This window comes from Talpa europaea, assembly GCF_964194135.1.
Source record: "Talpa europaea genome assembly, chromosome: 6".
Classification (NCBI taxonomy): Eukaryota; Metazoa; Chordata; class Mammalia; order Eulipotyphla; family Talpidae; genus Talpa; species Talpa europaea.
In genome coordinates this window covers 99,390,283-99,402,355 of record NC_140072.1, presented here as the reverse complement: position 1 = coordinate 99,402,355, position 12,073 = coordinate 99,390,283, and the positions used below count along the sequence as shown (strand labels likewise).

At 35.7% G+C, this 12,073-nt stretch overlaps 1 protein-coding gene across 1 annotated transcript in view; it reads right to left on the bottom strand.

Moving 5' to 3' along the window:
- VWA8 (von Willebrand factor A domain containing 8) overlaps window positions 1-12,073 on the bottom strand; it is a gene marked incomplete at both ends in the record, with an annotated part of 320,923 nt that overhangs the window by 259,541 nt on the left and 49,309 nt on the right. The window contains 3 exons of the mRNA XM_084235317.1: window positions 8,722-8,826; window positions 11,118-11,226; window positions 11,987-12,036. Coding sequence (XP_084091443.1) covers window positions 8,722-8,826; window positions 11,118-11,226; window positions 11,987-12,036 — 264 coding nt within the window. The remainder of the gene's footprint in view (window positions 1-8,721; window positions 8,827-11,117; window positions 11,227-11,986; window positions 12,037-12,073) is intronic.

The following is a 12,073-nucleotide window of genomic DNA, read 5'->3' as shown; positions in this document are numbered from 1 at the left end:
CAATATTCTAAACATAACAGCCCAATTCAAGTCTTTATTTTAGTCACATTAAGTATTCAAGGTAATCACTTTCTCTTTTCTCCACATCTAAAAAAAAAATTCTATTTGTACTACCCAAAAAAAAAAAAAAATTACACTTTACACAATTTATATATGCAAACCCCCATACTATCACACAATGTGTTTGGAACTGGTTTTATGATATAGACAAATACTTACACTGTATTTTAAGTGAAGTTCAATAAAAAAAGTAGTAGGACTCAGTCAAGTAATTAAACTCATTAGAATTTAGAATCTAGAGGCATTACATTCTAAGAAACAGTATTAATTTAGAGGTATATTTTTACCTCAGCTATAGTCATGTCAGTCGAACTTGACACAGGTTCGAAGCTGAAGTACTTACATTCCAGAAATAAACACTAATGCTTTGAACCACTAGCTATACTGGTCATGTCCTTATAAATAATTAAAGTAAAGTATCACAGTAGAATAAAAATAGTAGACTAGAATACACTGAGATAGTAAAAGAACTAAAGTTACAAGGTGAATAATCTTTCAGATCTGGGAAATTTAGATAATTGTTAATCAAAATGGAAACTGAGGAGTAAAATAGATATATAATTATACATTCTATGCTAGCAAGAAGGAAAAAGCCATTTGTTTACCTTACCATTTTATACTTTAAAGTATTTACTATGAATTCTTGCATTTCAATCAAACAAGCAATTTAATTCAACATTTTTTGATACACTTTCTTTGGAATTATATTGTTTGAACTGTGGAGTATAAATAAAAGGAAAAGTAAATCTCATGGTTGTTGTTCTATAAGGCCTCGATATTCAACTTCCTAATTCCCAATCTTCTTCCACCAAGTTATTTGTTTTTTTGTGAATTTTTTAGGCTACTGAGCACTAACAGTAAAGTTTTCCATACCATACTTTCTGCTACTCAACAAATATGTAGCCCAGTATGCTTTTCCCAAAGTCCTTTGGCAACTCTCTTAGAAGTCAATCTGCGCCCATCCATCCCTGTATCATCAGGTAATCTAGTTTGCCTTCTCAACCCACAACAAGAGTTACCAGGCACATATTCTTTCATTGTTCACTGGAATGTAAGACTCATTAGGGCAATATCAGGTGCATATATTTGGTTTATTTAAAATCTCTGGAACCTAGAAACACACATGGGACATAGTCAATGGTTAATAAGTGTTCATTAAATGAACAAATGAAATCCTTTTTCCTTAATTCTCAAAATCATCTAGACTTTAGTCAATTCTTACTTCTTTTGCCACTAAATAGAAAGGACTTCTGCTTTAACTATGAGTGGATGGAAAGCCACTAAAAGTCTCCTTTTTTCATCTCAGTTTAAGATAAAGCCTGATTGCTGAGTAGAAGATAGATTCTTCCATTGTTTCAAGCCAAAGCACAAGGGTACTCTGGAAATGTTTTTTTGTAACTCCCTCGGGCCTTATTTCCATAAATCTTTTCCAGATTTATTACAGATTTCATCCTTTTTTCCCCATAAAGATGCTCGTTCCCTATTCTAAGAAACAAAAAGCCTTCCCCCCCCCTCCATAATTGAGATAACTTTAGTTTACAACACTGTACAGGCTTCAGGTGTACAATTATCACCTCAGCAGCTGTATATATATCACACCATACCCACCATCAAATCTAAGGAATTGTTTTTTGTTTTTGCTTTTTTCACCTGCATTTGTTTTTCTTTTTATTTCACAAATAAGTGAAATCATATGGTATTTATCTTTTTCCTTCTGAGACATTTCACTTAACAAAATCCCATCAAAGTCCATGTGAATGCAAATGGCAAGATGTCATTGTTTTAATGGAAAAAGCCATTTCTTGTTTTTCTATATTATCCTTGAGTGTTAGCTTATTATCAGACTTATTTTACAAGTAGTAGATAATTGCTGTTTCAATTTCCTCACCTCTGATTTAATATTTGACCCACTGATTCTTTTTTCTTACATTCTTACCACTCTACTAACACTGCTTTTGGCAAATCCACCGATAATATTCTATTTGCCAAATTAATTTGTTTTCCTCCTTCAAAATATAACATAACTCCAACTACTTCTTGCCAGGCTCAGAGCTAATCAAAGCTACCAACTCTCTCAACTAAGTTATAAATTATAAACACCACCCAATAAGTGATCTTCCCCTGCATTCACCCTTCCTACCAGTCTATTCACTACTATCAGGAAAATCTGTTAAAATGTTCAATCATATAAAATATTCCTCTGCTCACAAACTGATTGATAAACCACCTCATTCAGATTGAAAGCACAAGTCCTTTTGGTACCCTATAAAGTTCTCAGTGATCTGACTTTATTTTCTGACCTCACCCCCTTCTCACTTCTTCACTCACTATGCCTCATCATATTACCTTGCTGTTCCTGGGACACCCCACATTACTCCTATTTCAAGGTTTTTACAATGGTTTTTCCCTCTGCCTCAAATGCTTTCCACCTATGGGACATACTTTTCCTCCTTCAGGTCTTTATTCAAACATCATTTTCTCTGTGAAGGCACCCATTCCTCAGTTGATATACTTTATTTACTTATTTGATTCACTGACTGTTGCCTTTCACTAAAAAATAAGCTCTGTAAAGGTAGACTTTGCTCATTTTGCTTACTGCTACCTACATCTCCAAGTCAACAGTGCCTGGATAATTCATCTAACTGATTGAAAGGAAAATTAGACAGAATGAATACTTCCTTTTGAGTGAATGATCTAAGTCTTTATTCAAGACACTTTTATAGCATTTAAAAGATTATTGCTTTCTTCTTATAACAGTCTCCCTCAATGTTCCATAAGAGTACTGTCTGCTTTCCTACTTCTCCAACTGCGCTTACTCTGCCTAATTTGAAAGTTCTTTGCCCACTACCCAATCCTCAAATTTTGGTGCTTCCAGAGTTCAGTCCTCAGCCTTTATTTCTTCTACCTATATATGTTCCTTTTCAGTTCTCTTGTATCTACTACCATGAATTCAACTAATACCCTTATATGAATGGCTCCCAAGCATTTATTTATTTTTTTTATATATAACACAAAATTTATTTCCAAAAAATTATTTTTCTTCTAAAATATTAAAAAAATAAAATTAAAATGAGAAATGCAAACACAAAAATGGATACCTAATTTTATTTATTTATTTTTTAAATTATGTCTTTTTTAATTTCTATATTCCCCATACAATTGCAACCCCCTGATTTTGACCCCAATGCCTCCTTTCCCCGCTCCCCCCTCTAAGGTGTGTCTCTGGTACATAGTTGTTTGTTGATTTTGATTTTTTTCTTTCGTATAGTTATTCTTTTTTTATTTATTTTTTATTTTTTTTTAGATAATAAATTTTATTGTTATATTCCCCATACAATTGCAGCCCCCCCATTCTGACCCCAATCCCTCCCCTCCCGCCCCCGCCCCCCTAAAAGTGTCTCTGGTTCATAGTTTTTTGTTGATTTTGATTTTCACATTTATTTTTAATATCAAAATAGCTCCATATCCACATTTTCAAGTCTGCTAGGCAAATCCACTATGTAACCTAACAATCAAAACAAAACACCCCACCCCAAATATGCTCTAATTTCTTATGGGTAGCTCTATCCACTCAATCATATAAGCCAGGAATCATGGATGTTGTGGACTTTTCACTTTCTCTCACAGTCCTTCAACCTACCCTACATTTCATTAGTTATTAAGGTCTATAATCTCATCTCAAACATTTCTCATAGTCATTCAATCTCTTTTTCACTGTCCATTGCTTTGACCATAGTTATGCATCATGCTATACTAATATAAAATCGTTATATTAAAAGTTACTTGCTTGTCTCTGATGCTCCAACCAGACCATAAATTCCTTAAGAGCAGAAATCAGATGGTATCCATTTCTGTATGACCAGAATTCTGTGTGCATATTATTTGCCAAATAATGAGTGACCAATTAGTGTTTGTTGAATGGGAATGAAAACATGCAAGATCCTTCCAAGTTTCTCAGTAAAGACTGCAGTTCATAAAACATTATCAATAGATAAGTGGCAGCACATCCTTTCTAAACCACTATCAGAACTTACTAATTTAATCACTGTTCTGATGGAATCCTAAGAAGGACTGAAGAGCCAAAACACGGTACTAAAAGTTCTGGGTATACTTGTATTATGCTATAATAAAGTATACCATTTTCAAAGTAGAATATTCAGAATGAGAGTATTTTCTCTAAGATATCCTTAACTGAAAACTAGAAGTAATTTTGTAGCTATCAATATAAAAACATGTTTTTAGAGCATGAAAATTATCTGGGAATGAAAGCCATTCCAGCCGTTTCTATAGCTTGTTTGGGGGAGGAAAAAAAAAGCACTGAATTTTAGTGGACTGTGTTTTCAGTAATATTTTTTCTTTAAAAGAAGTTTAAGTGATTATATTAAAATGCAAATGGATCTAAGTCAAATGCAAATACACATTAATTTCTATGATAATGTAGATCAGAAGAAAATTATCCTTTATCAGGGAGAAGTTGTATGTATATATGTACTTTCTTGGTTAGCCAACACAATGTTTTTTTCCTTTTCAACATTTTTTCCAAATTCAACAATGCTTCCTTAATTTTTAACCTCTCTTAGTTCATGCTCAGCGAAATAAGCCAAAAAGAAAAAGAAAAATACCGGATGGTCTCACTCATAGCAGGAATCTAGAAAACTTAAATAAGGGACCAGGAAAATGAATAACTATAAGAAAGTGAAAATCAAAATCAACAAAAAACTATGAACCAGAGACACTTTTAGGGGGGCGGGGGTGGGAGGGGAGGGATTGGGGTCAGAATGGGGGGGCTGCAATTGTATGGGGAATATAACAATAAAATTCATTATTAAAAAAAAAACAAAATTATTTGAAAATATATAAGCAATTGTGTTTATATGCAAATATTAGCTTGAGAGAATAGTTTAAGAACTTAGAATAACCAATAGTCCACATTGACTGTTCCCACAACAGATCACAAAGAGTCATGAATCAAAACAGTTATACTTTTAAGGGGAGAGAGTTAGCACTCTAATCTGGTTGCATGCATCAGTGTGTAATAATCTTACAAAAAGTAAGTTCTACAATATGTACAGAGAAATAGATTTAGGCCTCCCACTTAACTATCCATTGAGGAGTTGGAAAAATCAGAAGTACCATTCCTTAACCAGGTAATTATACAATTAAGTCAAGAAAAGACAACTATGTTTTCTTCTCCTAAGTAGTATCATTCTCTTTTTTCTTTTGTAAGAACTCTACATATCAGGGCCTCCCTGGTGGTGCAGCAGGCTGAGTGCAACGCTGCGAAGCTGTCCACAGCCTTTGCAGCACGGGTTCTATTCCCGGCTGGACAGGGAGAGATACCCACACAGCGCTGCAGACCTCTCCTGTCTCGTCCGCTGCTCCCCTCAGCAGTGTATTTTGGTCGATCTGCCTGTTCTGCAACCCGCTCTATCTCTGGTGAATCCTCTCACCCTCCTGCACCTCTGACCTGTACCCCACTTCTTGTATAAAAATAAATAAATCTTTAAAAAAAAACCCTACATCAAATCTGAAATAATTGTTTGTCGTATGGGCCCACAATCCATTTTCTATGCTCCCTTAACAATAAACGTCAAAATGCATGCTAAATCAAATAAAGCAACAGTATCTACTTTCCTTGTAAAACTCACTCTTTAAAGGTATTCTATAACTTCATATAATTTGTATATCTAGTTCTGAAATTAAGTGGCCCAAAACACACCAAAGTGGGTTCCTTATAAAAACACAGCTTGGTTCATAAAGGACTTATCTAGATAATGAGTATCTTCTCTCAGTTGTGCCATGAAAAAGTTACATTGCTTCATTTTATCAGAACTTCAGTGACATGTTCTTTCTCCCTATGTATCCTTGCTCCCAAAGCACTGGGGATTGAGCTGATAGACACCAGGGAGTTCATCTGAAATCATAGCCTTTTCTCATAAACACCAGGTGTTCTATTTCAATAACCAATGCCAACTTAACTCAGAAGATGAGTTCTGGTTCTCTTTTTATCAGCTCCCAGAAAAAATCTTAAAGTGAACTACACTGTAGTTTTGTAGAAAGTAGTAGTTTCCTGATTCGTTGAGCCCTTCTTCCAAATGGTCTTCATTGTTCACTTAATACTCTTCCATCTTCTCTCTTTCCTTTCCTCCTCTCCCCTACTTTCCACTCTAACTCCCTCACATACAGAGCAGGCCTCTTTGTTCAACTTAAGTCCACATAATACTTCTTCATGGTCCAACTCACACCATAATTCCCCAGAAATGAACTCTTCTCAGCACAACATTGGGAGGCACACAATGTTTATTTGTCCCACCTGGTCAAATTGGTATTTACTGTGCAAATACCATTTTCCTGTTTTGTAGTCAACTGTTTGAGGGGAAATATTCTTAGATTACAACAATATCCTGTCCCTTGTAGACCCTCCACCCACCCTTTATCCTTTGATGACTCCTGCTTATATTAGCCACCACTTTGATGGCTACCAAATGGTGATTTTCATTTTTCTATCTACGTAATTCCTTCTGTTTTTACTGGGAGGCATTCTACACTAAAGAGCTTGTCTTTCTCCCTTAGGCATTTTACTTATTCATTTATATCAGTATGGACTCATGGATTCCTATTCTTTTTTTTCAATTATTGTTTTTAAGATTATATATATATTTACTTTTACATAGAAGAACTGGGGTGTAGGCCAGAGGTGCAGGTAGTGAGAGAATTCACCATAGACACAGTGGGGAGCAGAACAGGCAGAGCTACTGAAATACACTGCTGAGGGAAGCAGCAGGCAAGACAGGAGAGGTCTGCTGTGCCATATGTGGGTTAGTTCGCTGGCAGGGGATCAAACTCAGGCCTCAGGGGGTGATAGGGCTGAGACTTAACCCCTACACCGCCAGGGAGGCCACGGTTCCTATTCTATTCAAGAGATTATAATGCTTACTATCATGATTTTGATGCTCAAATCAAAACAAACTTTGGTCAGTAGGAGCCACTTGAAGGTGGCTACTCGCTCATTTTCACACATCAACATCATTTGATAAACATTCTTCTGGTCCCATAAGATGGCACAGCCTCATCCTGTACTTTTCCCCCCATCCCAAACCTAAAAACAATCTTCTTGCAAGCAAATATTGTTTAAAAAAAAAAAAGAAAGAATAAAGCATACAATCCAGTCAAGAAATGGGCAGAAGAACTTAAAAGACATTTCTTCAGAGAAGAAATGCAAATAGCTAACAGGCATATGAAAAAATGTTCAACATCCCTTATCATCAGGGAAATGCAAATCAAAACCACATTGAGATACCACCTTATACCAGTAAGAATGGCACATATCAAAAAAACAAGCAACAACAAATGTTGGTGAGGATGTGGTGAAAAAGGAACTCTCCTACATTGCTGGTGGGAGTGCAAACTGTTCCAATCACTATGGAAAGCTGTAAGGAGGTTCCTCAGTCTACTAAAAATGGAGCTACCATATGACCCAGCAATTCCACTACTAGGGACCTACCCAAAGGACACAAAAACATTGATTTAAAAGAACACCTGTACACTATGTTTATTGTAGCACTATTTGCAATAGGTAAAACCTGGAAACAACCCAAATGCCCAAAAATAGATGACTGGATCAAGAAGGTGTGGCATATTATTACTATTATTATTAAGCAATCAAAAAAGATAAACTCATGCCATTCGCAGCAATGTGGATGGAGCTGGAGGGAATTATGCTCAGTGAAATGAGCCAGAAGGAGAAAGAAAAATATCGGATGGTTTTACTTATAGCAGGAATATAGAGGAACCAAATAAGACATCAGTGTTAAAAAAAAAAAAAATAGTACAAAGCACAACAAAGCAAAAACAGTTATAAATCAGAGACATACTGCAGGGGAGGAGAAGGGAGAGGGGTCAGAGGGAGGGAGAGAGAAGCACAGGGGACTGTGGTGATGGTGCACAGGTACCTTGGGGAAGGAAATTCTATGGGGACTAAACCTGAGGGGGTGGGGGAAAGCAAGTATTCTTTAAAAAATAAATAAATAAAAACCAACCAACCAACCAAACAAACAAAACAACAACAACAAAAACAATCTTCTTGCAAGGAGTCCTGATTTCTTTCAGAGAAGTATGGTATTTGGAAACCAAGGTCTCAGTACTTGGTATGATCATTGCCACTAGACTGTCATAGATTTTAGGTCTTCTCAAGGAACAGAGCTGGAAGATATATGTATACACACACTATATTTATATTTATTACTATCTATATATTACCATATATATAGAAATGTGTATTATATATTGAAAATGAGTTTATACCAGTTTCTCCAATTCCAATCTAAAACCTCAGGGTTATTTCCTTCCTATTTTTGTGTTTATAAACTCATTCTCCAACAGGTAAAAAAAAAAAAAAACAAAGCTCTTATTATCCTCAAAACATTAATTCATTTGCTTAGTTGATTTATTCATTTGCTCAATGTAACCAATCTCCCTACCAGTCACCTCTCTACTTGCTTCCCCACTGATGGCATGTCAATGTCTCCATGCCTGGAAAACAAGAGAAGGCAAGGGCAAGGAAGAAAGATGGAAACAGAAAAGTAAGAGAAAGGCGTTAGGGAGAGATGGGAAGGGAAAAGTAGAGAAGGGAAGATAGGCAAGTAAAGAAAGTGAACTTACTTTTAAAACATCTTCCACAGCCATCTTCCCTTCATGTCCTAGTAAGAGAGTGTATGGGTAAAGCCAGTGGATTGCATGTTTGACAGACATCATCGGGAAATAATCCTAGTTAGGAGCAAAAATATATAGGAATGAGGAACATTTAAAACAGTCACAGAAAAATCTATCTGAAATGTACATGTAACATTGAAATTACATTATAAACAATAACCAATAGGTTTCTCATATTTTCCAGAAGTATACAAAAGCAAATACTACTTCCTCTTCTCCCTTCTGCATCCTTCCTTGTGGCAAGCTCACCCACTTCCATCTTTCAACTGCCATTTATGGGTAATGGCTCCCAAGTCTCTATCTCTAGTCTTGACCTCATTCTTAAGCCCTTGACTTCAAATCTCAGTTGCCCATTAGAGGTGACTATGAATATCCCAGACTCCCACTTAGGACAACTGAAACTACATGTCTGAACACACTGCTCTATCCTACTCATGTCTCCTTCTTTTTTATTCCTAATCTGAGTTAGGAATCCACATTCACCCAGCTTTGTTTTTACTAGGAAAGTACTCATTATGCTCAAATCCTTTCCTCAAAATCAAACTGTCTGCCCAATTCTGTTTGCCTGACTTTAAAATGTCTATTAACAGGAAAATTTCAATATGGGCTACCTATTAGAATATAAAATTAGTGTTAATATACTGAAGTGTGATAATGATATTCTGGTTATAGAGAAGAATGTCTTAATTTTTAGAAGTTGTAAACTGAAGCATTTAAGAATATTGATTGTGATGTATTTTCAAATGATTCCGAAAAAAAAGATAGCAAATAAATGTGGCAACATGTTAACTGGTGATTCTCACGGAAGTAAATATGGATGTTCATTTAAAAAAAAAATTTATTTTATATATTTTTTACATCGTTTTTCATTTTTGCACCGTATATGCATTTTCATCGTGGTTATAGTCCCCATACAATTCCCACCACCCTTTGATCCCCTCCCTTCTCTCCCCTCCCCGCCGTAGAGTGTCTCTGGTTTATAGTTGTTTGTTGATTTTGATTTTTACTTTATTATAATTAGTCTTTTTCCTGGTCCCTTATTTAGGTTTTCTAAATTCCTGCTATGAGTGAGACCATCTGGTATTTTTCTTTTTCTTTCTGGCTTATTTCACTGAGCATGATCCCTTCCAGCTCCATCCATGTTGCTGCAAATTGCATGAGTTTATCTTTTTTGATTGCTCAGTAATATTCCATTGTGTATATGTTTGGAATTTGTTTTTTTAGATTTGAGAAGTGTCAAAGTAAAAAGTTTAAGCAAAAACAAAATGTAGGGGATCTAATAAACACAAAGAGAATTGCTATTCTGGATGTACATAACAATGTGAAAAATACGAGGAAAACTGACTCACAGGAAACAAAATAAAAAGTAACAAATGTTATAAGTAAGTCTCTTGTCAAGATGGTATCCCCAATACCTCAGATTATACTCTTCTTTGCAGTCACCCTCACTGATGTTGTAAGTCTCCTACTTGTTCCCTGTGCACCCAGGCTCTCCCCATCCCTCCTTGCTGCCAAAGGAGATATCGTCCTCGAACACAAATCTGATTACCAGATACTTTATAATACCTAATAGGCCATTTTTTCCCACATCTTATAATCCAAACAACTTCACTCGCCATATAAATCACTTCACAATAATGTTCTAATCTCTCTCTTCACCACGTAGGCTTGCTCTAGTGATACAGCCTGTCATTCTCCAAACATACCTGGTCCTTTTTTTGTGATTCACACCATTGTAAGTGCCATTCCCTCTGCCTGGAGGGCCTTTTCTTCTCTCCAGATACTACCAACATGACCTTTGTTAAACTGTAATAGACAATATCTGTGCTCCACCAAATCCCCGGAGATCTGTTTTTATCCTTTCTGTGCCTCCCAGATTTTCCTTCCAACTGTCCAAGGATGCATAACTTTTAAAGAAGACTACCATTGAGCTCCTGGGGCCAATTTTGCTCACTGATTGGGAGAGCAGCTAGTGCCTGTGAATTTGTTGTCCCCTGGGATGGCTAATACCTAGTAACTGATGGCACTAGAGTGTGAAAGTCCCAGCAACCCTGTCTCATGTTGGGACAAGTCTTCATGATCTGGCTGAAGTCCTCCTCCTCTCTAATTTTTACCTGAGTGGCATGTCTACCTTCTCCCCTCCAAGGCTATAAGCTCTTTAAGAGCTCAGAACACGTCACTCGTCTCTTCGGATTACTGCATTGCATAACAAATTAATCTCAGGCTTTGAAATGTTTATAGAAAAACATGATAAGGCAAACTGAAGTGACTAATCCCCAAGGATTAACTTAAAAATTTTTTTGCCACATTTGTGTATACCAGTCATTAATTTACTTTATACATACCAGGATTTGAACTGCAGCTGGTAAAGTATCCAAAGGAAAATCTGGTAGGCCAAGAGTAGAAGATTCTTGGGAACAGAGAGTGGTAGCGAAAGACAGGAGCTGAGAAATTCTAGGGGAGGAAATTAGTGTTATTAAATTTAATTCTAATAGTTAAAATATATTAAATGTATATAACTGCTAAATATAAAAAAAAGCTGGGTCAATTTAATTCATCAAAAAAGACAACATCTATTAAATTCTTAAGCAACAGCAGCTTCATATTACGCATCTATTTTCAACTCAAAGGTAAATTAAAAAAAAATAAAACTCAAAGGTTATTAGATACACACATATATTTCCTAACTCTATTATATGTGGTTTTTTACAATCTTCCCAGCTGTACCCTACTAACCTCACCTCCCACCTTTCTCAATCCAAACCTAGATTTAGTTACCAGGCACTTATGACAGCCTCAAGAATAAAGCACATATTCTCATCTCATACTTGAAAAAAAGTTCTAGAATTCCTTAATTCCATTCTCTATCTGGCAAAGCCATATTCATTCTTCTAGGACCCACCTCAAATACTGAGGCTTTTGGGAATACCTTACAAAGTCTCAACCACAGGAAACCCCAATAAAATGATGGCCCTCACTATACTTGTTAAACTAAGATATTCACATACCTTGAAGCTCTACTAGATGTTGAGTTTTTACCATCAAAGATCGTGTCTTTATAACTTTATCAATAGCACTTACCACAGTCACTGAAGAATTCTTTAAAGAACAGTAGTTAAGGAATGAATGAATCAATCAATGAACAGGCAAAACAAATTTAATGTTAAATGTCTGGATATTTACATAAATGTACATGTGTAGCTGAAATACTTACTTTTCAGCAGAAACATTGGGTCCAACTGAATATAATAGTTTAAGTTGGTCCTAAAATAACATACCAAACCAATTAATAAACAATGTG